We start from the raw sequence: 25,545 nt of genomic DNA, 5'->3' as shown, positions 1-25,545 counted from the left end.
TTATTTTCAAATCCATTTATTGTAGCCTATTTTATGCCTTATAATAAACAGAATAGTATTACATAAATATAATTTATTCTATCAACTGTTCTCAAAAAAATCAAGCATGAATCTTTTAGAATATTCATAAGTTACAAATAATGTAGCTGTTGCTGGTACTGTCCTTATTAACGTTGGTTTTAAACCATTGTACAAAGAGCTAATACCTTCATTTTTTACAATGTCTTTCATAACTACTAATGCAGGACTTCTCAAATTTTTAACCTTTAAAAAAAGAATTAAAAATAAAATATAAAAATTATTTATATTCTTGATTCGTATTATTTATATTATATAAAATGAAACTAACCTGTATCCTACTTTTAACTACATCTGCTGGAAATATTACAAGCCATAAGACACTTCCACCAACGGCACCAGCTACCATGGTTTTCTGCCATCCTATGTCATTTCTACTTTCATTTGGTTTTGTTAGAAGTTCTCTGGTTACTTCATAGCCTCCAAAAAAAAAGAAATACCCAGGCATTTCACGTGCTATAGTTGATGACAAACCAGTAAATAGACCTTTTATGCCTTGTTCTTTAAGAATTTGACGTGTTAATCCCCATGGACTAATTTCTTTCTAGACAAAATAATTTTTCTCAAAATATGAGTTCTTGTATAAATTTTACATATTAATTTTTTTATCTCAGTTACCTTAGCAACAGTTAATACTGATTTAGTTTCCATTTGAACTTCTCTTACTGCTTGTAGCTTACATTTTATAAGTTCTGTAGGACATAATGTTAAAGAAGAGAAAAATGCAGCAAAAAATCCAGCACAAGCATTTTGAATTGATGTCAAATCTTCTATTTTTTTAATACCTATATAAATAAAATTTCTTTTAAATTAAAAACGTTAGTTCTTTTAACTGCATTGCATCTTAAAAAAATTATATTACCTAAAACATTGGAAATAACTTTCTGACATCCTCCATATGCAGCAAACAATACTGAATTCTCAGCAACATTAGCAACTAGTGCAGGTATAGTTCCTGCATATAAACCACGCATTATTCCATCTGCTTTCAGGGTTTGTAAAAAGCAATTTGCCATTCCCTTATACATGGAGGGAAAGGTTTGCATTTTTACCTTAACTGTATCTAATGGTTGACCAACATATACAAGTGCTATCCCACCTTAAGTCAAAATGAAACATAATTATACTAAATAATTAATCTTTTTGCAACAAGCAGAGATAATTTATTTTTACTAATATCTTCATTCATTTGCTGTTAGTAATCGCACAATACTAATTACGATAATAAGGTTAAGCACTTCTCAAGAAAATTTGATTTCATAACATAAAATAAATCTAAGAAAAGATTACATAAATAAAAATTATATAAATTACTATAGAAAATACAGATATTTGAGATTTTATTCAACTCATAATTGATTTATTTACTTCCTATTAATTTTAAGATTGTTTGTGCATTGATAAAAGTTCTGATGTATTAGAATGTATTATTACCGAGTGATCCAGAAATAAAGTCAATTAAACCAGCTCTAATATTATTTAATTGTTGATTTTCTTTTTCAGCAAATTCAAATGTCATTTTTATGTATATATCTAAATCAATAAACTCCAAATTCTAATGATTAATGAAATGACAGGTTAAGACATTCTATTCCGGTATTGTATTAACTACGATTTGAATGTTTATCTGTTATCGAATGGGAAAGATAAGAGAGGTCTATTTACTGACTAAAAATTACTAATACGACTTGTATCTTTGGTCTGATATGCCTTTTTATTTACACAATACATTTACATCTTTACAAATTTCTAAATGCACGCATGCGCATTTGTATCTATACGAGATTGATAAAGAAATTATTCATTGATCGGTGACAATTGAAGTATCAAATAGCCAATAATACATTTAAAAATCATATTTCGCATACTCATGTACACAAGAAATTTCTGTACACAGCTAATTTTTATCTAGTTTAGAATAAATTTCGCTGGTCTTTTGATCATACGATGAATTCATATTACAGCAATCGTATTTTTTATGGTACTCATTTCTATAAGTACTAATTGTTTACTGCAGTGACATAATTAATAAAGTACCAAGCATTTATAATATAACCTAAAATGGATTACTTTATAAAAACTCAAATACACAGTATTGTATTCGAAATGAAACAATTACAGTTTATAAAGTATGATAAGTAACGTACAAAATAAATGATTTATTCTAAGAACTAAAACTATCAATGAAGCTGTCTTGATATATATTTTTACTAGAGAATGCTAGAAAACGGTTGTCATAGAAACGCAGTGCTACAGCTTTTAAATTCTATATTACTAAATTGATCACTTTATTATTTCAGATTGATTTTTAAAAAAGTGGATCAAAATTTTTTTCATTATAATATACGTATCACATTGGTTCTTCGACTAAAGTAGAAAGGTAGAATACTATAATTTTGGATAAATTATTCACAAATGTTTAAAATAAAATCTAAACTAAAATATTTTACTGAAATTCACGTAGTTTAGTAAATCAGGAAAGTTACTAGATCGTTGTATTCAAGATATACATGTATGACGTACGCGACAGTCTGTAGTTCCAAAACATGGGTTTTCTCAGTTATATTTTCAATTAAATGATTATCGTTTTTTGGTTTGTTTTAATAAAGAAAGCATTGGATTTGATCTGTGTTGTAAAGAAATCGTAAAATTCAATACGATGATTGTCTTCTTTGCATTACGAAAATAGGGAAAGTGTATGTGTTATAGTAGATCTGCCATGATAGATCCGAACGCGTCTTCATCTTATACCAAAAAAGTCAGAGATTGTTAGCAAAATGTGTGATTTTTGTTATCAGGAGAGCTCCTTAAAGGTACGCATATTGTCTGACGAAAATTTAACGATTCTGCCCATTCTTTAGTAGCTTAATAAGGAGATAAATTCTCTTATTAAATTGGAGCGCAGCGTGCCTCTAGGAGCGCTCTGGCTCGTCTGCGCCATTAGCGTTCAGAGCATGATCGCCAGAGATATTTCTATTATATTATCAAAATAGCATATTACCATGATAAACTGGTTTTTAGACTCTTATTATATATATTCCTTCACCATTTACCTTTCTTTTAGCTTGAAAGGAAAATGAAATAACTGAGTGGTATAATTGACATGACGGTAATTCGAAATTTTTAGTAATATATTTTTTTGAAAATACTTCTTTTTAATTACTTGTCATTTTCCACGCCCTATTTGGTTTTTTCATTTTTATCCAAACAATTAAATATTATATTCGAAATTAATATATATCCTGTACAAGAATCTGTATGTTTTTTATTACATTGTATATCATTTAATTAACACTGTTAACATTTTTTATATATATGTACTCTTTCTTCATACCAAAAAAGTTGTATAAATATTGTCAGTTCTATTATTTTTAAGACAAGGTATTAGGAAATTGTCTTCTACCTTTATTGCTAGAAAAAATTTAAAAGGATATGTTAGTTGATATTTCAGGTAGTTAAATGAGTGTGAATTACAAAAAGGTTTACATGGAATCATTATATTTTGTATAAGAATATCCTTAAAATATGTATTTACATGATAAATAATAGTATACATTTTTCATTTAATTATTTGAACTAACTGTCAATTAATTTTTTAATTCTGCAGTAAAAGTACAGATTACAGAATGGTGGTGGATTGCTTATCCATTCAAGGCTCAGTAGCTATAATACGGAAGCAGGAGCGAAGATTAGGTGGGTTAGTGGCTGCAAAGATGCAACCTAACAATGTTGGTAGTTGTGGTGGTATGACACCTAAAGAACTTTCTGACAATGATGACCTAGCTACTTCTCTCGTGTTAGATCCTTACCTGGGATTTACTACTCATAAAATGAATATCAGGTATATGTTTTTAAATATTACTTTAAATCTGTAAAATATATAACAAGAGATTGACATAGGTAAAACTTATTTAATAATGAAGGTATAGGCCATTAAAAGCAAATAAAGATGAACTCCGTAAAATTATCTGTGAATTTATTCAAACCCAAAATTATGAAAAAACATATAAAAAATTAATGGGTGGTGATTGGGGTGCAAGACTACCTCACACAAAATCTAAACAACAACAAATAAATTTGGAAAAACATGTGAGTTATATATGCAAGTTAGGAATTTTTTAAGATATTTTATAAAATTTTGTTTTGTATCAATCTTATTTCACTTTTATAGATTTACAGGTATTTAAAGGTTTTTGATAAAGATTCTGGATTTGCAATAGAACCATGCTTTAGGTATAGTCTTGAAGGTCAAAAAGGTGCCAAAATTTGTGCAACTCGCAAATGGCTAAAACATGATAAAATATCTTGTCTTGTTGGTTGTATCGCAGAACTTAGTGAAAAGGTTTGTTTAAACTTATACATAAGACATTAAGAAAAATATAAAAATTGGTTTTTGTTTATTGTACTTCTAAAATGTTATTATAGGAGGAAGCAGCATTATTACATCCAGGAAAAAATGATTTTTCTGTTATGTTTAGTTGTCGCAAAAATTGTGCACAGTTATGGTTAGGTCCAGCAGCATATATTAATCATGACTGTAGAGCTAACTGCAAGGTTAATAAATCAAATACAGATCATTATTGTTTTAATTATATTATATATTTTATTAATTATATATTTTTTAATTTATTCTAATTAAATTGTATAAAATATAGTTTGTGGCAACGGGAAGAGATACAGCTTGTGTTAAAGTTCTTCGTGATATTGAAGTAGGGGAGGAAATTACTTGTTTCTATGGAGAAGACTTTTTCGGCGATGCTAACTGTTACTGTGAATGTGAAACATGCGAGAGGAGGGCAACTGGAGCATTTGCAAATCAAAAACCAGGAGAAGAACTTTCCTCTGGTACTCTTAAGAACTAAATCTGAAATAACATCCATGTATACATATACTCATCACCAAATTAAACATTCTTACAGGGTACCGTCTACGAGAAACAGATAATCGCATCAATCGCACGAAACATAGACAACAGCCATTAAGTCGCAATAAACAACAAGCTGATACTGCACTTACAGAGAGAAATGCAGTGCTTGTTGGTAATGCTGCTGTAGCACCACAAAGTCTTAGCATGAAAGAATTACGGAGGAAGGGATTAACAAAATATGATGCAGAGTTATTAATTGCACAAGGATGTCGCTTCTCTGATATTGCTCAACAGCAACCTATTACAAATAATGGGGAAAATGTATTACAAACGTCTCGACCTCACCCAGCTGCCATTACAAGTTCTGTGACAAGAAATCTACGAAATAAACAATTGTTTAAATTTGACAGTAATAATGGTCATCAGAATAATGTTAAAAATCATACGCTTCGATCATCCAGGTGAGATATTTTATTTCATAATTTAAATTATGAATTATAGTTATAAAACGAAAATTACAATATATTAAAAATTTTATGTACAGACTTCATAAAAGAACAGAATCGAAGAAGACTAAAGTTTCTGAGAAGGCTGGATCTCCTTGTTTAAATAGTTCCATAATAAATAATATTGAACTAGAAGACATAAGTCATCGTAAAGAAGATTCTGATAGAGTAGATGAAGAAATTGTGTATTCTAGATTACATAAGACTCATTCAAAAAGTAATTTGAATGAAGAAACTAATAATGTTTGCCATGTTCAGACCTTACATCATGATGTACTGGAAGAATCAACTTGTTCTGTTGAGTGTTCGGATTTAACATTCATTAAAAATAACAAAGAACTAAATAGCAAATTGATAAATGAAAAAGAAATACCTGATATTATTATAGGAATTAATTCTAATTCAGTAGGTAATATTAATACTTCCAATTCTAAAAAAGAACACTATAGTACAAATTCCTGTGATTCAGTTCATATAAGTTCCATGCCTGAAAGTCGATTAGATGATTTGCACAAAGCTAATGAGAGTGAGATAATTTCACAAGAAAATCGTCAGTCAAGAACCTGTCATTATGATTTGTCTTCAGTTGAAAATTCCAAAGATACAAACGATATCTCTACAACGCCAATAAAATCAAATAACTGTGTCAAAAAATATTTAGAACTTGAAAAACAACTCATAAAGAAAGAGAAAGAAAAATGTTATGATTCCACAAGTAAGGATTATTCTTGCAAAAATGACGAACAAATATCTTTAGTTCATATTAAATCACCCACAAATTCGAATTTTATAGAAACTGATACAATATCTACATTTGATATACACACATCCGATAAAGATTTGAAGAAAAGTGACCCTACAAATTCAAACATATTGGTAAAATATTTGCTAGAAAATGAAACAAACAAATTTGATAGGTTTATTTCAGAATCTAGCAAGTCTACAGATAATAGTGAACATGATAAAATAAATTTTGTAAAAGAAAATATGGATATAGAAAATAGCGAAGAAAATTGTCAGAATGATATCATGAAAAATAATATGTACGTAGTTAATGTTGCAACATCTGAAATAAAGTCTGAAAACACTGAAATTATTGAAACATGTACAACAAACCTAAATTCTCGAATAGATCCCTATAGGGAAGATAATGAAAATTTCAGTACAATGGAAACTAACGATTACAGCGAGATTAACAAATGTAATGTAGAGGATACTCATAATACAATTCTAAAAAATGATTCATTACCCACAACATTAAAGTCTCATAAAAGTAGAAAAAAGCTATTAAGCGAGAAGAAATCCACTATTTCTGAACTAAGAGAAGAATTAGAAACTATAGTAGAACATAAGATGACTGATAACATGGTTACGTCTATTTCAAAAACTCGTAGCAAAGCAGAAAAGACAAAAAGTAGATTAACAAGAAGTCAGAAAAGAGATCGAAAGAAAATAGCGACTACTGAAATTGGTGTAGCTGACGACGATTCGGGTATTCAAGGTGATATTTATGAGTTTAGTGAGAAAGAAAGTAATCTGGAAGATATTAGAATACCATCGATAATGCGACGTAAACAAGAAACTCGTCATACACCCGGTCTCACATCACATTTACAAGAAATGCAATACAACGATGAATACAATAAAGCCGAACCTCCAGTATTACTTCCACAAGAACCATGGCCACCAACTAGTTGCAACCAGAATCAACTGTTAGATTCAGATGGTAATAGCCAATCAAGAGAAAATTCCATAGATAGTGAAAGTCTAAACAGGTAAATATCTTTATATTTTGCACTTGTATTTTAAGATTTGTGATTTTACAAAATTTATACATAGAAGAATTATTCATTGCAGATTATCAGCTTGTAGTAACGATAGTGCACAAAAGTTAACAGCTGCTTCTGAATATCAATGGCAGATGAATAGTTCTAATTGTCAAGTGTATCCAACTACTCCAGAGAGAACTGGCAGATTAAAACTTACTCTTCGCATGAAACGTTCGCCAGTTTTAGAAGACATTGTAGAGTCGGGTACGAGTTTAAGTGAAGATAGTTATGAACCTGAATACGAAGTATTACGTGTAGAGGGTGTGGAAAGAAGCAGACGCAAGAAAAAACATAAAACGCGGGATCGCGAAAGACGACATAAAAAACGTGAATTAAATCTCGACCCTCCTCCGCCACCTATGAAAAGGCTACGTTTAATTTTTGGCAATGAAACACATACCATTGACTTTCCACATTCTTAACAACTATAAATAGATTTTCAGTACCATCTGGAACAAATTATAAATACAATTTAGACATGTAAAAACAGGTCTCCTTGTCCTGTAACATCGTGAATTTCTATGTAATGCTACAACTTCAAACGATAAGCGATATGCCTGTCGTTAAATTTTATAGATATTTGGTGATATAACTATTGTGTTCTGGTTTTGTGTTATTATTTTTTTACAGTTTAAATTCTGTTTTGCTTCTCATTCTTCTAACAACGAATAATTAAAGGCCTAGTAAAATTTTTAAAATGAGAAACTGAAAACAGTAATAAAAAGATGACATGTATTGATTTACGCATATGCTATTCAGCGAATATTTGTTTGAAAATTTTGTATAGCTCCATTTAAAATAGTTAACACATAAACAATTAGTTCATTGCTATATTCATTCATAATAAAATTAGTATTTTATTTTATCTTTTTCATTAATATAATATTTGAACAGACATAATATCGATACGGCAAGCTGGTTTTAAAACTTATAGTCTTTCACTGTCAATTTATTTTCGATATTAATGGGTTTATATTATTAAACAATTTTTTATTAATAAAATATTTATATCATATAAAAATTTCACATATATAGGATAAAGGAAATAGCGATTATTTTCTTGTATTAAAAACAAGGAAAGAACATGAGTTGAATTGTATCTAAGTACTATTTCCGTAGATAAGGACAAAGGAGAAAAATCCATACTCTTATACTATGTATAATAGTTATAATAGTTATAATAATAATAAAATAATAATGATGATAATGATAATAATTCAATAATTAAATTAGCTAAATACTAGGTAACATATATTAACCGCTGTTCTTCTCAACATGCGTGATTGACTACCATGAAAAAATTGTAAATATTGCTTATGTGTATGTACGCGCGTATGTATGTATATGCGCATGTATCATAAATGATAAATATACATGCACGTATATATACATGAACAAATCACTTAAACAGACAGACAGACAAACACACACACACGCGCGCGCGCGCGCACTCACGCACGCACACATACACACACACATCGCGCGTGTAAAAGAAAATTTCATTACTGTATTCTGTATATCGATGTATTACAATGCCTTAATTAATGCAAATGAATATGAAGCAAGCGCATTACACATAAGTGTCATCATATACCGAATACATCGTTTACATACGGTAACGAAAAATATAAGAAAATTTTGTTTAGCGAGATAAATGGAAAAGGTTAATTAAACAAATTAAAGGAAACAAGTAATTATGTTTTCAATAGAGTTTCTGACATTGATTTAGTATTTAAAGGAACAGAACTTTATATTGAATTGGTAAGATTGTTGTTTCATTTATGAAACAAGCTGGTAGCATAAAGCTTAATTAGGAGAGTCATACAGCTTTAGTAATTATTCAGATCTGAACAAATTTGGTAGACAACATTTTTTAAGTCACCTTTTTACTAAAGTAAAAGCGGCATAAAAAATTCATCTCACGTTTTTTGTATATTTAAGATATCCATATTTTTCGAACAAATTATATCATCAAATTTTTGCGACTCGTACACGATGAATGTGAATATTTACTTTAAAAAATATAACAAAACATCATTATTTATTTTTTATGATTAATTGGACCTGTATAGTGAAATCGTGATAAAAATAATATTCGCAAAGTAGATTTTTAAGTTGCAGTAATTGTTTGACTTATTTTACTTATTTGTAACTTTAATAATATCTTTTATACGTTTACGATATGCGAAGGTAAACATTTTAAAACACACATTCGACGATGTTGTCTTTGATATTCGCTCTAATCTGCCGCTTCTTCAAGTGTATTTTAATTTTAGATGTGAATATAAAGTCATTCAATCAGAGTTCATACAAGTTATTAACATTAATCTTATTAGTGTATTAAATGTTAAATAGATGTGCTCTTTTTATTCCATATATATGTTAACTGTAAATTTTAGTTTTCATACATTTTCGTTGTTATATTTCCTGGTAATGATTGTTAAATGAATATTTTGAAGAAAATTGAAATACACTTAAGACGCGGCAAAATACAACGGCTAACATTAGTAAATTGAGATTGATCATACGCTGTTCATTAATGAATATCATAACATTTCTTTATCATTTATCGTTAAATTTTCATCTAACAAATTCTTATAATCGTAGCTATACAAATTTGTTGCAAGTATATTACTGTACATTTTGTATTGTATAGGTGTGTATTTCTTTTATGTTCTGTGTTTATTAATAGGATGCACGCTGCGACAAGAAAATAAAGCTTTCAAATAGAACAAAAGAAGTACCAGTTATAAAATTCAGTATTTGATCAATATGATAATGTATGAAAAAGAAATTGTGTTTGGAAAATCCAGTTAAAAATTAATACATCGTCAGATTAATTGACAGCGACGACTATTCCTCCATTGTGTAATAGAGCATTTAATTAATGTGAGAACGTTATGTCTTTTGGACTTAATCGTATAAAATAAGAAATGTAATTTTCCTCGATAATATGCCCGTTAATCGATCTATGATATAATATAAAATTTGTGATAAACCTACTATATTATTCTATTAAATATTCTTGTTCTAACGTAGCATCGTAGTAACTGTTTTCCTCTAAGATTTTAGCGAATTATCCAATCGCATTGACCGAATTATTATTAAATCGTACTACGTGTATTTCTAGATTTGTAAAATAGCAGAATCTGTCTATTGTAAAACGAAGAGAAGAGAATCGGCAAAATTGATTTTTAGCATTTCAGATTTTGAGGATTTGAAATTGTGTATTTCATCCTTTAAGATGAAAGAAAATTCGCGTTAATTCGGATTTTCATCAATATATGTATAAAAGCTAGTAGTACATATAAAATAATAATGTATACTTTTTACTAGTAAAGTTAATGCAACATCACTGCGTTATAAACTGGAAAAAAATGTTATTGTCAAAATTTTAGTGACGATTATTTAAATACGCATATTTTTTGTGACTGGAAAGTATAGGAACTGTATTAAGAAAGAAAAACTGATTAATCCATAGCGATTCGTTAAATCGAATTTTAGCACTTATCTTTAATAAGCGGGGGAAGGCATAGGAAGTTTCGATCGATGCTAGATCAAAATGTGCATCGAACATAAACAAATTTTTATGTTTTCAAATGTGTAGAAATAAACGTACGTTCACGAACATACACAGAGACGTGGGCAATGTCTCCTATGTTAATTGTGGTTTCTTCTTTTTGCATAGTATAGAAACGTTCTTTGCTTTCCGTTATGGGGCAGCTTTTTTCTCACTGCCATTATAAAATCACATAGTTAAATAGCATCGTTACTTTCCTCTTTAAATTTAGTACTTGTTGTTCTTAAATTATATAACTACAAAGTGCAATCCTACGATAACTACCATACGTAAAACTTATGTACATGTTGAAAAGTAACTTTAATTGTAAATTAGAGCTTAAGATTTAGTTTCAATTATTCAAAGAATTTATAGCCTTGGCGTACCCTGTAAATGTATTATTATCATTATTGTAATTGTATTATCTTTATTGATCGAAAGAAACATATAGAAATGTATATTATAATTATTATTTTCTACAAATTAAGGTATGATAATAAATGAATTGCGTAACCTAATATAATAATAATAATAATAATAATAATAATAATAATAATAATAACGATAATAACATATGCTATTTGTTATTATTTAATAAGTAAACGTAAAAGTATATTAAACTTTTATCACGTGTCACAACTTTGAAACATTAATTGGATAGGCTTGTACGTAAAACGGAGCATACAAAAACAAATAGTATAGTTTTCTATTTGTTGCTCGTAATATAATATCTTTTAAATCCAATTCAACTATTTTCGTTCTTATCATATTTATTTATTTTAAAAATAATTTATTTCTTTCAAAGACGAGATCCACAGCATAGATTTATTAACATCCAATGTATTGTTATATCCAATAATCTTGAAGATTTTAGACCAGCGATTTTAACGATTTTATCTCTGATTCACGTATCTCTAAAAATCGCAATATCTTCGTAAAAGGTTAAAAAACAATAATATTTAATGAATAATATTTATTAATATTTAATGCATAATAATAAAATAATAATTTTGCATTACTAAAAATTGTAAATGGACTACACGTAAATAATATGACAAACAACGTGCCGCATCATGAAAAGATTAAATACCGCTCTAGGCTGTAGATAGACGAGATACAGAATACTTATTTTATTAACTTTATTGATGATTTATGAAAATATATTATTTTAAAAATACTCAATATAAAAATATACAATCCCATGATTTTTATTTTATTCTATCTACTCTCAAAATGTACTAATACAATTGGTGTAATTGTACTAATTGTAATAATAATTATTATTATTAGTACTAATTATAATAATAATTAATACTAATAATATTGTTAACTCTTAATATAGAGATTAAATTAATATTCGTACTAACACTATTAAGTTAATTGTAAAATGTTATAAGATAAAAAAAATAATAAACTAATGTATATTGCATCTAATCAAGCACTAATCAAAAAGGAGAATCGTTTAAGTGATTTAGTCTCTTGTGTAATATACCTTGTAAAAATATCTTTTACAACGCATATATAAAATTATTTAATGAAATGTAACTCATTTTATATTAAATAATTCTATCCGTTAATAATATATTCCTTATTTAAATTGAATCTTTATTAAAATTAACTTTTACTAAACCATTATGTTCTATTAATCAAAACATTTCACGTGTTAACCTATACAAAAGTCAAAAACAACCATGTCATTTGCTGCATTAAATTTAAGTTCATGGCTTGTTCAACAATGTAATTTTATGGGTAAGAATTTAAATAATGGGCTTGAAAGATAAAGAAAGTTGTTATACTATTGTTATTTATTGTAGGTTTAAAATGTCCTACACCAATCCAGAAAAATTGTATCCCAAAAATTCTAGCTGGTGATGATTGCATTGGTTGTGCTAAAACCGGCAGTGGTAAAACACTTGCTTTTGCACTTCCTATATTACAAAAATTATCTGAAGATCCATATGGCATATTTGCACTTGTTCTAACACCAACTAGAGAACTTGCTTTTCAAGTATATTAAACACTTTAATCTTTTAAAACATATATTTATATTTGTTCTTTTCTTTTTTTTATTTTTGATAAAATCTTTTCTTTACAGATTGCAGACCAATTTTCGGCAATAGGAAAATCTATTGGTTTAAAAAAATGTGTAATTGTTGGTGGAATGGATATGGTTGTACAAGGGCTAGAGTTATCAAAACATCCACATATAGTTGTTGCAACTCCAGGACGTTTAGCAGATCACCTTGAAAGTTGTAATACATTTTCTTTAAAGCAAATTAAATTTTTAGTTTTAGATGAAGCTGATAGACTTTTAGAAGGTCACTTTGATGATCAGTTAAAAACTATATTTGAGGCTTTACCTAAACGGAAGCAAATGCTCCTTTTTAGTGCAACAATGACAGATACCCTTGACAAAGTGAAACACATAGCATCCAGTAAGGTATTATAAAATTCTGTAAATATTTAAAAAAATGAACAAGGAATAATAGAATGAACATAGAGTTGAAACTATTTTTAAAGGCTTTTATATGGGAATCTAAAGATGAGTCTGGTGTAGCAACAGTGAAAGAACTTGATCAACGTTACATACTTTGTCCAAGTGATGTACGTGATTCCTTTTTAGTAGAAGCAATTAGAACCTTTAGAGGAAGTAATAAAGATGGGTCTATAATGATATTTACAGATACTTGCAAGTAAAGTGGAATTGTATACGTATAATACTTGATATAGACATAAACATTCTTAATGCTTTGTTGTACATTGTATTTTTTAGGCATTGTCAAGTATTATCCATGACATTAAATGACGTTGGATTTAAAAATGTAGCCCTACATGCAATGATAAAACAAAAAGATCGTCTTGCTGCACTTACTCAATTTAAGTCCAATCATGCAAAAATTTTAATAGCTACAGATGTTGCAGCAAGAGGTTTAGATATTCCTACAGTTGAGTTAGTTATAAATCATATTATACCAAATGTAACAAAAGAGTATATTCATAGAGTTGGAAGAACAGCTAGAGCAGGCAAAAATGGCATGGCAATTACCTTAATAACTCCACATGATATTAAATTATTACACGCAATTGAAAATGCTATTGGTACAAAACTTACAGAATATAAAGTTAATGGTAATACATTTTTAGCTCTACTATTTTACAAAAGAAATGTACACAGAATATATTAATATAACTTTTTTTGTATTTAGATAAAGAAATAGTTACAATTTTGACACAAATATCTGTTGCTAAACGAGAAGCGGAAATGAAATTAGACGAGATGGACTTTTATGGCAAAAAAATGATCAATAAACGCAAGAAACTTATCCTAGAAGGGAAGGATCCGGATGAAATTGAGGAAATATTAGAACAAAAAAAACGTGATAAATTAAAGAAAAAACAGAAAACTGATGAAAATCTGCATTATAGAAATAAAATTTAATTAACTCAAATTTTATTATATTTAAAAATATACATTGTATAATAAGTAACATATTTTGAATAACCATTTTTGTAATGGCATACTAACATTCAATTTTTCTTGTGTACTATATAAGTTGCAATTAGCATCATGGTTAAAAAATAGTTACTGTAGAAAAAAATAAGTATTCATGTACATATGATTGCTAAAGACGGAATTCATCAAATAAGTTTAAAACTATTATAAAGTATGTAGTTCACAAAGTACCTCTTTCTTTTTACTATACCTGTTTAAATGAACACTTCTTTGTTTCTTGCTATAAAATTGATTATGCTTTCAATATTGCACAGAAACATGTGTTTTTACTTACGGATGGTGAAGTTCACAGCTGACTGGTTAAAAAGTTTCAATTGATTATAAATAACTTGCTTTGATTTATATATAAAAATTTGTATCAAAATCTATTTTAAAGAACTACATATTTCATAAATACACTGTTTTGAATATTTTTTAAGAATATAAGTAATAAGACGTCATATGGCACATTTAAAATTGTGCCATTTTCTTTTTATTTTGCATCAAATTTAATTTATTCAAAAACGCATACAGTTCTGCAACATATTCTTTTGGGTATTTACGATAATGTTCAACATGTGGGGAATTTTCAAATATCTTAACATAAATCTGAAAAGAATGTAAATATTTCTATACTATTCTGTAATTTACATACCTGTAATTATTTTTTACATTTACACATCTTACCTTTACACCCAAAGAATCCCAGCTTTCCTTTACTCTTAGATTACTTGTTAATGAACCTACTGGGTCTGTTTTACTTATAAAAAATAATGCTGGACTATGCACTAAATTTGTATGAAACAACTGACTAGACCTTATATAATACTGAGTAGATGGTTTATAAAAAGTTTTCAAATGATATCTGTGTAAATTGTTTTAGTGTATATAATTCAAATTGAAATATTTTAGGAAATATAAATGAAATTAAGATTAAAAATAAACTTACTCTAAATACTTTTGGCACATATTTTGTAGCATTTCATTTCTTGGAAACATAGCACGTGGTGCACCTATTGTTAATTCACTCACATCAGCCAAACTATCCCATACTTGACCAACAATTCTATCAATTATATTGTTACATTTTTTAGGGTCATTCTGTATTAAATCCAATACTTCTCCCCACATATATCCAGCTACTGAAAATCCATGTAATAGTATTTGTTGATAATTCTGATGTTTTATCAAAAACTCTATCAAGTCTGCTGCAACGAGCTAAAAGAAAACTTTTACACATTAAATTATATGTTATGAATATTAATGTAACATGTATTATAGTTTATATTTCATGTGTTTACCCTAGATCCTTTTGTGGGCCATAATAGTTGCCAAGGAGTAATTGATACTACCACGACATCAAACCCTTGTTCCAAATACAAATCTACATATTTCAGAACATGTTTACGTTTTGGTAACAACCAACTAAGTAAAACTAATAAAGGTTTATTCTCCTTGTTATTAAAATTCTGTACAGTTGTACCATTTCTAATTACATTATTTTGTGAAATATATTCAATATTTTTTGTAATATGATAGTTTGATAATTTACATACTAATAGAAATAAAGTCTAAGAAAAGAAAATTTATTAAAATATAGAATATTATAGAAGTAAATCAAGAAAATAATGAGTAAATATTACCAAATCTTGTTTCTGCTTTAACAATTGTGGTCTTGCATAGGAAGTCAATCTTGATCTGGCAAGAGTAGGTAATAACATTCTCCCAACTATCATTATTACTAATTGAAATACACTTTATGTTGTAGTCCAGAGATTTGATGGAGATTTCTAATAATAGTAATACAATATTGAAACATTTTAATTTGTTAAATAGTTTATAAAAGCGAATTAAGATTTTAATTAGATTAATGAAAATGTAGTATGAAATATATATTTAATTACAGCATATCTAAAAATTAGAGGTTAGGAGTTATAGAATGTTTATTTTGTATACATTTTAATTATTTTATTATCATCTTGTATTATATGTATATCTATAGAAGTGACCAATAGGACAAAATACAACCTGACCTTAACTTAGAAGTAATTGACCCATCTGACATTATCTTTTGCCAGTATACTAAATTGCTTGTGTTTCTTTGATCTGATTCTCTTTTATTCAATGCATATATGAATACATACAAATCGGTTACTAACCGCGAATATCAAATGTCATTTACGTTTTCAAATCAACACCCTGTATGTGTATATACACATATATCTTCTTTTTATTTGTTTAAAGTTTAAAGTCCACATTTTCCTTGCGTATACACACATGCGTAAATGTATACCTGCACTTGTGTAAATTATGTAGATCTTAATTTGCGTATTTAATCGAGAATAATCTTTTCACGAACATTATGTTTATAAAAATAATTGAAATGTAATATTCAATGTCATATGTAAGTTCATATGTAATAATGTTGTTTATTTTGAGAAGAAATAGAAGTTTGAAATGATTCTTAATATTTATAAAACAATTTAATGTCACATTGATATATTTAATTAAATTACGAACATCGAAAAATGTGGATAAGAATAATAAGATTATGTCAATTACTGTAATTAATTATTATGTTTTAATTTTGAAAAATTTTATTCTAACTGGATTTTATTAATATATGTGTTAAAAAAAGAGTTGGGGAAAAGAGAACTTACACTCGCTTAATAATTAACAATCATTGGACTGGCTGCGGCTATACACTGAATCACGTATGTGTTCTCCGACAATTATATAGCTTGGTCAATGTCGGATCATTTAAAAATAAAAAATGTACTTTACAATAAATTATTGACCTATACGCGTTGATATTTTCTAAAGTATTTGTAACATAAAAAATTTATATAATTCAAATTTATTTCGTATTCTATATTTTATAATTTATAATAACATAAACTTTATATAATTCATTGCTATTGGGATATTAGTAAATTATCTTGAACTGTTACTGATTAACTTTGGACATAATAAGCAGTAAAAACTTTATCTATTTTTTTTACAAATTTAATATGTAAAAAACAATATTTTCTATTTTAATAATATCTTTTAATAATCAAACATAAATATATATTTAAATAGTATAATGATATATTATTAGTGTTTTAAATGTGATTTGTATCTTTTATCATATTTTAGTGATGTTAATATAATTAAATTATCATATGAAATATAACAATAAAATTTGTAAGTATTGAAAAGCAGTAAAATATAATGCTACAATAGGGGAGAAATCACTCATAAATACATTTTACAGTAGCATATAGTGCTTTTTTTATTATACTTTTTATATTTAAGTTAAATGTTACTTAAATGTTAATTCTATGATACGGAGCATAATATGAGGATAAATTTGATATAATATAATTTTATTTTAAAATAAAAATGACTAAATACTAGACAATTAGTAAATAACAATCAAATATAGTTATTATTTTGAAAGGAAGACAAAAATATTATATCAAATTTAACAATTATTGAGAGATACTTGATTACTATATGTATAAATTACTTAAACTTGGATGCAAGATATGAATTTTAAATAACATTCTACTGCTCTCAATTTTAGTTTATAAAATAATCATATGACATGAAAACTGAGTTTAATTTTTTTTTGAGTCATATTTTATTTACAATTCTAAACTGTATTCATATTACTGTACTTATTTCAGAATGTAATTCAAATTACGCTTTAAATTAAAAACGAATAAAGTTCAACAAATCATATCATTTGTAAATTTCGATATTTTCATTACCACATACATCAATGTATATTATTACTGTTTGTATTACTATTTGAAATTTATCTGCCATAATGAAGTAATATTTGTTTTATAAGATATTATCGCTACTAATAAGTTACTTAATTTCATGTTATATAAAACACCTACATATAAATACATTTTATATGGTGTATACTACTAAATATGAAGATATATTTTTTTATAACATCAGAGGAAGAGAGAAGATAATTTATATATTAAAAAAACAAACACATATGAAATTTTTATAGTCAGTATCTTCTCCATAAGTTTAAAACTATGTTTCTAAAATTTAGTAGATTTAAATTTTATATTCTTAGTGATTTTTGAATCACTAAATCAAATATTTTCGTTATTTCTTCCTCTGTTACCCTATTCATATATTGTATGTGCGTCTGTTATGTGCTATGCACATATACATATATGTAGTCAGTAGAAACGATATAAAGAGGTCATATATTAAAATATTAAAAGATGACACAGGTTCATGTAGTAGCATTTTATATAATCAGCAAGAATCATTCGTTGATTGCACTGTGTAAAAGGTAATAAATTATGTATTTTTAGAATCTGCTTATCAAACTGCATAATACATATTTTGTTAAATATATTACAAAGAAAAACGTAATTCTGAGTTTATATCGTATGATTTTGAATTAAGCTAGAACTTCTTATCTTTATATACGTGACTGAAATTATTTTAGCATTCAGGACATGAATAAACATAATTTAACGCTTGACTGATTTTATGACCTTGATATTGTTTCTACTGAATACACAAGTACAATAATAAAGATTTATAAAACATTTTTTTATAATATTCTTGACACAGATGTATAAATTAAATAAATTATAACATATATAGAAAAATAACACGCAATCAGACTTATTCTATGAATGATAAACATTGTTTTGAAATGAATATAATTGAAAATGATAAAATAACGTTAATAAAAAATGTTTTCAGCTGATGTTTATACATAATTCATATTAGCATAGCATCTCCTATAGGATATACCAAATATTAATTATTATTCAGCCTTGGGAAGCTCATTAATTCACCTTAATAGTTTCTTACTGTGCTTGAATGTTTAAATACCTCGTAAATAAGAAAAACATACACATTCAGTTGTACAGTACAGATATACAATTGAGTTTACTACAAATATTAATGTTATAGTTCACCTTTTTTGTTAAAATCTATTTAACTAAATGTCTACAATTATGCAGAAATATAGGCCAGTCTGATATAGCCAACCACATATTTAACAAAACCAACATTGTAAAATTTGAAATCATTACGTAATCTTACATATGTATATTTTTACATAAAGAAAAGATATATTAATATACAATATAAGACACACTTCATAGTGAAATGTTTTACATTTTTCTATATGATACGAATTACTATATTTTTCTAAGAAAAATGTCTATAAAAGGAAACATTTGTCAAAGCTGATCACACTGATATAAAAAATGATATAATTTTTTATGTTCATACAACTTCAATAACATCATAAAATATATCATATAAATTTTTTAAATGCAACAATTCAAAGAAATTAAACAAAATCTTAACAGTAATCCCGTCATTTTTTTCAAACTGGCATTTAAGCAACAATTGCTTGTATAAAATTGCAAAAGAAATATGCGATAATATATTTAATAATAATTTAAGCTTCATGAAAATTCAAATTACCTTATCTTAAAATATTACTATACGTGAACAAAAACTTAAAATGTAAATAATAAAATAAGACTTAGACTTCTTCCCGTACTATGAATTATGAAACTGATCTCGTATTAGTAAAAAAAGACAGTAATAATACATTTTTCTGTAATTATGTTTGTTCAAATGGCAGTATTGTTGTAATATAATCTCTTACTTCCTTAATTGCTTTAATAATTTCTGTTGAATATAATATCAACGGCAGTATCCATTTTGGACAATTTCACTATATTTCATTCATTGCATAATTAAAAAAATTTTTTATGTCATAATCATGATAAAACCATATAAACATACTACATGTAACATACAAGTATATGTTTACTGTACTATTTAGTACATTACGATTAATTTGACAATTTAAATCCTACACTTACCTTCATATTAATGATTATACCTTTAATAAACCTGAAAATTGATGTGCAATATGTCACCATCAGCTCGTGCAGTATTATATACAAGTTTCTAATACGAAATGGTTTTGCGATGTATCTCAGAAAGCTTCGACAAAACTTGCCGGGAAAAGGCCTGTACGGCCAGTTCTTTGTTGAGTGCCTTTGTACCAGCCATCATCGCGTTTTTTGTGTACATAAATAATATCTCCTACTCGAAGTTCAAGTTCAAATTCGCTATTAGGTGGATATGGCACAATACAACGAAATCTGTATACTCGCTCGCTGAAGGAAAAAAATATTATTAATTAGATAAAAAAATAAAGATGTAAAATGATTTAAGTGATAATTTTTACCGTTCGCGTGTGGGTTGTTGTTTCGTTTGTTTTCCCATACCAGCATCTAATGAGTTACTCTTACGGTGATGATTTCCCATCGGTGTACATGCCATTCCACCCGATTCATTAGATCTGTGAATATTAATGATAAAAATAAAAGTACAATTGTAATAGCTTCAAGAAATTCGTTAACTTTATTTAATGATTATGCATTAAATGCACACATACTCAATCAACAAGCAAATGTTTGATAAAATCCATAATTTGAAAGAACAATAACAACTACGAAAACGCAACTGAAAAATTGGAATGAAATATATTTTAATGCCATCAACATAATCAAGCATTTGTAACACATATTTTCTAATTTTTGCAATATTTATCATCATACTTACCTATATGTATATATAGCATTATTATACATCTAATTGCAAATGTTAATTCAGTTAAACATATGCATCACACAATTATTACGTACATATTTTATTATAAAAGACTAAATACAATTTCCGTTTTCTATATGAGCTGGACAAATATATCAAGATAAATACATCTTACTGTAGATGTTAATTTTCAGTCACTTTATTTGTCAGACATATAATTTCAATAACTAACCTCTGGAGAATCGAGACCGGTAAAGATGGTCTCTCCTTGTATTTTAGTCTTTGTGAAGATGTGACATGTCCTTGGACAGAGCCTGGACACAAACGATGATGGTTGTTTGAAGCATTTAATTCCTGTGTAGCTCCCACCTGTAGCAACTGACTTGGGCAAGATCCTGATCTAATTTTAAATATATCCGCCCAACCCCCCCGTGAAGAATTAGACAAATAATTCAACACGTGCAGCTCATATTGTGTTAAAAAATATGGTAAACAGTAAAAAAACAATCTGAGAGTTTTAACTACTTTGCACAATGTACAATTAATTTACTATTCTTTTCCTACATATGTATAAACATTGCAATTATACAGTGAATTCAACAATTATACAACATATAACAAAAATACATATACATAATTACATACATTTTACATTGTACACAAAAACATAAACAATTTTGGATAGCAATGCATGCAAACTGTTAAAAAAATATGTTCATTATGCTACGAACATGCAAATCATTATTTTATGCAAAAATTATTTTATTTTCCTTAAATTTGTATATTCAAATATGCGATCATACTTATATAAAGCATGGCTTGCTGTTACTGCAATAAAAAAAAAACTTACCGAACATGTACAGGATTGATGGAATTGCCATCCTCAAAAACAGGGTTATCCATGGAATATGTAGTAGGTGGTGGAGATTTTGATTTTTTAATATTCGTTAACCGGCGCATTAAAGAAACACATTTATCCTTCTTTTCCTTCTGCTGTAGTTCAAAAGTATATATGTATGTTTCATTTATATGTTTAAGTTTGTGTAATAAGAAAACAAATATCATATATTATAGAAAGATAAGCTTATACCTTTTCTGTGTTTTTAGGCGCAGAAACAGATGCGGTAGAAGAAGGTGAAGCTACTGCATGTAAAACACTATTTGAGCTTTTGTTCACTTCATTCATTATGGAAGAAGTGGCACCAGTAACAACAGTTCCACTGTTGCTAACACCAGTAACTGTAGTTGTAGTCATTAATGACTGTGGTATAGTTACCTGTTTTCCAGGAGACGCTAAAACAAGAAGCAATCTCATGTATATTCTAATATAATGTTTTTTAATAAAATCATTACTTACAAATATTCGATGACATAACAGCACTGTGGCTACGTCCGAGAGGATTTGCTGAATTTTGTTCTTTATATCGAGGCGGGCTGTTTTCTTGACTTTGTGTTTGGCTTTGCCCATGCCAAGACGATGATACCATAAAAGATGGACTAATAGCACGTGGTGGCAATTCTGGTGGTAACAATGTACGTGCATTATAAGGTTGAGGAGTAGCTCCTTTATTCTTGGTATAAGTAGTAGTTATCCGTGACTCGGTATTATTTTGATTCGTTGAAGATGGAAAGTTTTGATGCTGTCCTGTATTTGGTGAACCTCGACACAAGCCACGTTGACACCTACGAAAATAGAATTATTTAAAATCAAGAAATTATATTGTGTATTTCTATTATAAGTATTTCATATACTTAGCAGGCGTAACATAATTTCCAGGAAAGACTCCACACTTTTGTGTACGATTAGAAGTTCCTTTAAACCATCCATCTTGACATCGTTCTGTTACCATATAAATGCCACCTTTTCGTAATTCAAGTTCATCCGCTTTCTGAGGTTTATATGGATACAGAGCTATGTATGCAGCTGGTAAATGAGTATTTCCGGTTGTGGCAGACGAACTCTGTGATGACTGTGCAAGAGCAAGATCACTACTACCGCTTCGCCTATGACGAAGATTATGATCTGCAATGCTGGTACTTGTCTGAGAAATGAAAATAAAAATTTACTGTTATAAACATAAAGTTTGTAAAATTTTTAATCATGTTGCTGTTAAATAAACTCTTTTACCTGTAGTGAAGAAAATGAATCATTACTGCAATTGTTAGTACCACTGCCAATGGCATTGTCTACTGCAGGACTAAGTATTTCAGCACTGTGTCTGTGATGTGGATGAGCTTGATGGCCAGTGTTAACAGCAGTGAAACTGTGACGTTTAACATTATGTCTATTTCCAACTGCAGGAGGAGATGTTGCTGGACTACTGGGACTACTTGGAGCAGTACTAGAGCTACTAGATGTAGTTGAACTATTAGGGGTGTTTGGAGTAGTAGTTGAAGAACTACCTCCTGATGATACATTTGAAATGGAGTCAGAAACTGGTAAAACTGTATTCTGTTGATAAAATGTAAGAAATTGGTAAGCTTTGTTAAAGATATTTTTGACATTTTGAAATATTAAAAAAATTAATATAAATTAATTGTATGTAATGGTATGTAATAATGTAATAATAAATTAAATTAATTTTACTTATAATACCTGTACAAGTTGAGGTCGAGGTTGACTTGTTTGTAAATTACGCGAATGATCAGTTGGTATTAAGAGTGTGGTTTCCTCATTAGTGGGAGTAGGAGGTGCTACTCTTGATGGACCTGGTTGTGCACTATTTAAAGAAAACATTATCATATTCAATCAATCATGCATAATACCAATATTACTATTTAATTATTGACTCTAATTTCTATACTTAAACTTTATTTTTAAGGACAAAATCATAAAAATTACTTCGTTGATAATTTCATTAAAGCTCTTGCCACACTATTTAGTTCTACAAAAGCCAATGGGAAGATGCCAATTCTATCCAAAAGTTTTCCTTCTGCCCAATTTTCATCAACTCTTCTAATAACACTAATAATTTCACCCTGTAAAGTCATTTAAAAATATTATTTATGTTTTTTTTACAATACTTACAATATTCACATACCTTATTAAATGTAAGACAGCCATCTTCATCATCATTAGTCATTCTAAAATCATACAAAGCTTTGCACTGAGGAACATCTGGTGTCAATGGTGTGATTACCTATATAAATAAAACATTACATTAAATACTAAATACTTTTAATATTTTTATATTAAACTATAAAATACATTTTAATATACCTGAACGTAAGATAAAGGAAAAACTCCATGACTACTAGCACTCTCTCCAAAACACCAATTATTATCAATTTTCTTACGAAGTATAACAATGTCACCTTTTTTAAACGACAAGTCTCTAAAATATGAAACAATTAATAAAGTACTGTTTAAATAAATACTAACTTGATTTTCAAGGAGATTATAAACTTACCCTGGAACTTTGGACACATAATCATAGATTGCTCGGCCATATGTTTGATTGTGTAATTGAACTTGTTTTGCCGTTGCATTACCGTGCCGAACTGGTTCATTTGTGAATGCAACAGGAGTAGGACTAGTAGTTACAATAGGAGTCGAAGTAACTTGGTGACCACCAAACAGTCTTTGAGGTCCTGCGTTGCTTTTAGTTATAGATTTCGTAGATTTAGGAGCTGCATTTCGCATTCCTTCTAAAATACGCATTAGCAATACATTAGGAGGCAGGTCATCCACTTTAGCATCAACCAAAATGCGACATTCAGGGCAGCGTAATTCGCGGTGAGTGCTAACTATCTCTTCTAAACATTTCTTGCAAAAGGTATGTTGACAGGGAAGTACTTTGCTCGATGTATCTAATCGCTCGAGACATACCGAGCATTCTAACAAATCATTCAGCATACATTCGTCCATTCTGATTTGAATCTTGAAACGCTTACTTTCGGTCTTTCTTTTTCTTCAATTTGTTTGCTTATATGTCCGCCTTTTCAAAACGTAGCTTCTCCAGCTTTTCTAATCTTCCCACGCGTTTCGTCTCCTCTGCACTCACAAGCCACCATACATTTGACGTACTTATCTTCTATATAACATGTAACAACGAAACTCGATTGATAATTATAATAGTCCACCAATGAGCCCACCTCGCGAAAAAATATGCGTACATGTTACTCAATCCCTCTTCTAACTTTCAAACGACTGTTCCATCTTTTCATTTACCCTAAACCAAATATTCTTAGGCGCGTCAGTATACGCGCTGTCATCCAAGTACATTTCGTCACACACACCAAACCATATCGATCAATCGGACTCGTCGATTACAGTCGATTCTAAAATGAGCCAACGAATGTTACATGATATGTAACATCTATGCATAATATAGATTTTATAACCAAATATGTCATTATGAAACAACATTTTATACAAATATATAAAATTTACTTTTGATGCGAAATTTGCATGTACGTGCAATCTAATATTATTTTGAAAATTGAATATCTAGAATAACCTTTTAATTTGTTATACAGTTATAAATACTTGCATAGAGAAATTTTGAAACTTACGTGTTATAGATTCGATTATTGGATAACCTATATCGTATAGATTTATAAATATCTTCTTAATGAAAAATTAAGTTGTAACTACCAAAGTTAAT

At 28.2% G+C, this 25,545-nt stretch overlaps 5 protein-coding genes across 17 annotated transcripts; 2 read left to right on the top strand and 3 right to left on the bottom strand.

Moving 5' to 3' along the window:
• LOC126918903 (mitochondrial ornithine transporter 1) lies at nucleotides 1-2,310 on the bottom strand. Of its 2 annotated transcripts, XM_050727461.1 has the most exons (6): nucleotides 2,226-2,310; nucleotides 1,513-2,134; nucleotides 941-1,177; nucleotides 697-863; nucleotides 350-622; nucleotides 1-264 (listed from the first exon to the last, which is right to left on the bottom strand). In XM_050727461.1, the coding sequence occupies exons 2-6, from the start codon at nucleotides 1,595-1,597 to the stop codon at nucleotides 82-84; spliced, it is 945 nt and encodes a 314-aa protein (XP_050583418.1). In that variant the 5' UTR covers nucleotides 1,598-2,134; nucleotides 2,226-2,310; the 3' UTR covers nucleotides 1-81. The 2 variants fall into 2 exon arrangements, with proteins under 2 accessions (XP_050583418.1, XP_050583417.1); XM_050727460.1 differs by having other exon boundaries at nucleotides 1,513-2,258.
• A 258-nt stretch (nucleotides 2,311-2,568) lies between these two features.
• LOC126918878 (histone-lysine N-methyltransferase Suv4-20) lies at nucleotides 2,569-8,145 on the top strand. Of its 3 annotated transcripts, none has more exons than XM_050727373.1 (9): nucleotides 2,569-2,891; nucleotides 3,686-3,919; nucleotides 4,002-4,167; nucleotides 4,250-4,420; nucleotides 4,504-4,632; nucleotides 4,734-4,923; nucleotides 4,998-5,406; nucleotides 5,490-7,226; nucleotides 7,309-8,145. In XM_050727373.1, exons 2-9 carry the CDS (start codon nucleotides 3,705-3,707, stop codon nucleotides 7,700-7,702), a joined length of 3,411 nt encoding a protein of 1,136 aa, XP_050583330.1. In that variant the 5' UTR covers nucleotides 2,569-2,891; nucleotides 3,686-3,704; the 3' UTR covers nucleotides 7,703-8,145. The 3 variants fall into 3 exon arrangements, with proteins under 3 accessions (XP_050583330.1, XP_050583331.1, XP_050583332.1); XM_050727374.1 differs by lacking the exon at nucleotides 2,569-2,891 and adding an exon at nucleotides 2,983-3,187; XM_050727375.1 differs by lacking the exon at nucleotides 2,569-2,891 and having other exon boundaries at nucleotides 3,783-3,919; nucleotides 3,979-4,167.
• Nucleotides 8,146-12,255: 4,110 nt separating this feature from the next.
• On the top strand, nucleotides 12,256-15,302 carry LOC126918895 (probable ATP-dependent RNA helicase DDX49). Its single transcript, XM_050727438.1, has 6 exons — nucleotides 12,256-12,588; nucleotides 12,654-12,847; nucleotides 12,935-13,279; nucleotides 13,360-13,532; nucleotides 13,613-13,968; nucleotides 14,046-15,302. Exons 1-6 carry the CDS (start codon nucleotides 12,531-12,533, stop codon nucleotides 14,276-14,278), a joined length of 1,359 nt encoding a protein of 452 aa, XP_050583395.1. The 5' UTR covers nucleotides 12,256-12,530; the 3' UTR covers nucleotides 14,279-15,302.
• On the bottom strand, nucleotides 14,274-17,106 carry LOC126918902 (transmembrane protein 53). 7 transcript variants are annotated; one of them, XR_007711451.1, is made up of 7 exons: nucleotides 16,993-17,106; nucleotides 15,976-16,122; nucleotides 15,634-15,903; nucleotides 15,282-15,550; nucleotides 15,020-15,197; nucleotides 14,628-14,941; nucleotides 14,274-14,543 (listed from the first exon to the last, which is right to left on the bottom strand). XR_007711451.1 is itself a non-coding variant. In XM_050727454.1 (6 exons), exons 2-6 carry the CDS (start codon nucleotides 16,066-16,068, stop codon nucleotides 14,804-14,806), a joined length of 948 nt encoding a protein of 315 aa, XP_050583411.1. In that variant the 5' UTR covers nucleotides 16,069-16,122; nucleotides 16,993-17,106; the 3' UTR covers nucleotides 14,274-14,803. The 7 variants fall into 7 exon arrangements, 6 of the variants coding, with proteins under 6 accessions (XP_050583411.1, XP_050583416.1, XP_050583413.1 ...); XM_050727454.1 differs by having other exon boundaries at nucleotides 14,274-14,941; XM_050727459.1 differs by lacking the exon at nucleotides 16,993-17,106 and adding an exon at nucleotides 16,492-16,728 and having other exon boundaries at nucleotides 14,274-14,941; nucleotides 15,634-15,716.
• A 952-nt stretch (nucleotides 17,107-18,058) lies between these two features.
• LOC126918883 (E3 ubiquitin-protein ligase SH3RF3-like) lies at nucleotides 18,059-25,222 on the bottom strand. Of its 4 annotated transcripts, XM_050727395.1 has the most exons (14): nucleotides 24,833-25,221; nucleotides 24,349-24,586; nucleotides 24,159-24,273; nucleotides 23,980-24,078; nucleotides 23,781-23,917; nucleotides 23,535-23,658; nucleotides 23,067-23,390; nucleotides 22,691-22,980; nucleotides 22,296-22,621; nucleotides 22,029-22,231; nucleotides 21,789-21,931; nucleotides 21,171-21,338; nucleotides 20,574-20,687; nucleotides 18,059-20,502 (listed from the first exon to the last, which is right to left on the bottom strand). In XM_050727395.1, exons 2-14 carry the CDS (start codon nucleotides 24,579-24,581, stop codon nucleotides 20,319-20,321), a joined length of 2,460 nt encoding a protein of 819 aa, XP_050583352.1. In that variant the 5' UTR covers nucleotides 24,582-24,586; nucleotides 24,833-25,221; the 3' UTR covers nucleotides 18,059-20,318. The 4 variants fall into 4 exon arrangements, with proteins under 4 accessions (XP_050583352.1, XP_050583350.1, XP_050583351.1 ...); XM_050727393.1 differs by having other exon boundaries at nucleotides 24,349-25,222; XM_050727394.1 differs by lacking the exon at nucleotides 21,171-21,338 and having other exon boundaries at nucleotides 24,349-25,220.
• Between the last annotated feature and the right edge of the window lie 323 nt (nucleotides 25,223-25,545).

Source organism: Bombus affinis, chromosome 7, assembly GCF_024516045.1.
Source record: "Bombus affinis isolate iyBomAffi1 chromosome 7, iyBomAffi1.2, whole genome shotgun sequence".
Classification (NCBI taxonomy): Eukaryota; Metazoa; Arthropoda; class Insecta; order Hymenoptera; family Apidae; genus Bombus; species Bombus affinis.
Note: the sequence above shows the minus strand (reverse complement) of the source record. Positions and strands in the feature narration are given on the sequence as shown.

Coding starts and splice junctions, on each gene's coding strand:
- LOC126918903 (XM_050727461.1), bottom strand. CDS start 1,597: ATGACATTTGAATTTGCTGAAAAAGAAAATCAACAATTAAATAATATT. Junction 864..940: donor AGTTATTTCCAATGTTTTAG/GTAATATAATTT, acceptor TTATTTATATAG/GTATTAAAAAAATAGAAGAT. Junction 623..696: donor CAGTATTAACTGTTGCTAAG/GTAACTGAGATA, acceptor TATTTTGTCTAG/AAAGAAATTAGTCCATGGGG.
- LOC126918878 (XM_050727373.1), top strand. CDS start 3,705: ATGGTGGTGGATTGCTTATCCATTCAAGGCTCAGTAGCTATAATACGG. Junction 4,168..4,249: donor AAATAAATTTGGAAAAACAT/GTGAGTTATATA, acceptor TCACTTTTATAG/ATTTACAGGTATTTAAAGGT. Junction 5,407..5,489: donor CATACGCTTCGATCATCCAG/GTGAGATATTTT, acceptor TTTTATGTACAG/ACTTCATAAAAGAACAGAAT.
- LOC126918895 (XM_050727438.1), top strand. CDS start 12,531: ATGTCATTTGCTGCATTAAATTTAAGTTCATGGCTTGTTCAACAATGT. Junction 12,589..12,653: donor TCAACAATGTAATTTTATGG/GTAAGAATTTAA, acceptor TATTTATTGTAG/GTTTAAAATGTCCTACACCA. Junction 13,969..14,045: donor TACAGAATATAAAGTTAATG/GTAATACATTTT, acceptor TTTTGTATTTAG/ATAAAGAAATAGTTACAATT.
- LOC126918902 (XM_050727454.1), bottom strand. CDS start 16,068: ATGATAGTTGGGAGAATGTTATTACCTACTCTTGCCAGATCAAGATTG. Junction 15,904..15,975: donor TAAAGCAGAAACAAGATTTG/GTAATATTTACT, acceptor TTCTTTTCTTAG/ACTTTATTTCTATTAGTATG. Junction 15,198..15,281: donor ATGTGCCAAAAGTATTTAGA/GTAAGTTTATTT, acceptor CAATTTACACAG/ATATCATTTGAAAACTTTTT.
- LOC126918883 (XM_050727393.1), bottom strand. CDS start 24,806: ATGGACGAATGTATGCTGAATGATTTGTTAGAATGCTCGGTATGTCTC. Junction 24,274..24,348: donor TATGTGTCCAAAGTTCCAGG/GTAAGTTTATAA, acceptor TTCATATTTTAG/AGACTTGTCGTTTAAAAAAG. Junction 22,232..22,295: donor TGTTATGTCATCGAATATTT/GTAAGTAATGAT, acceptor TTCTTGTTTTAG/CGTCTCCTGGAAAACAGGTA.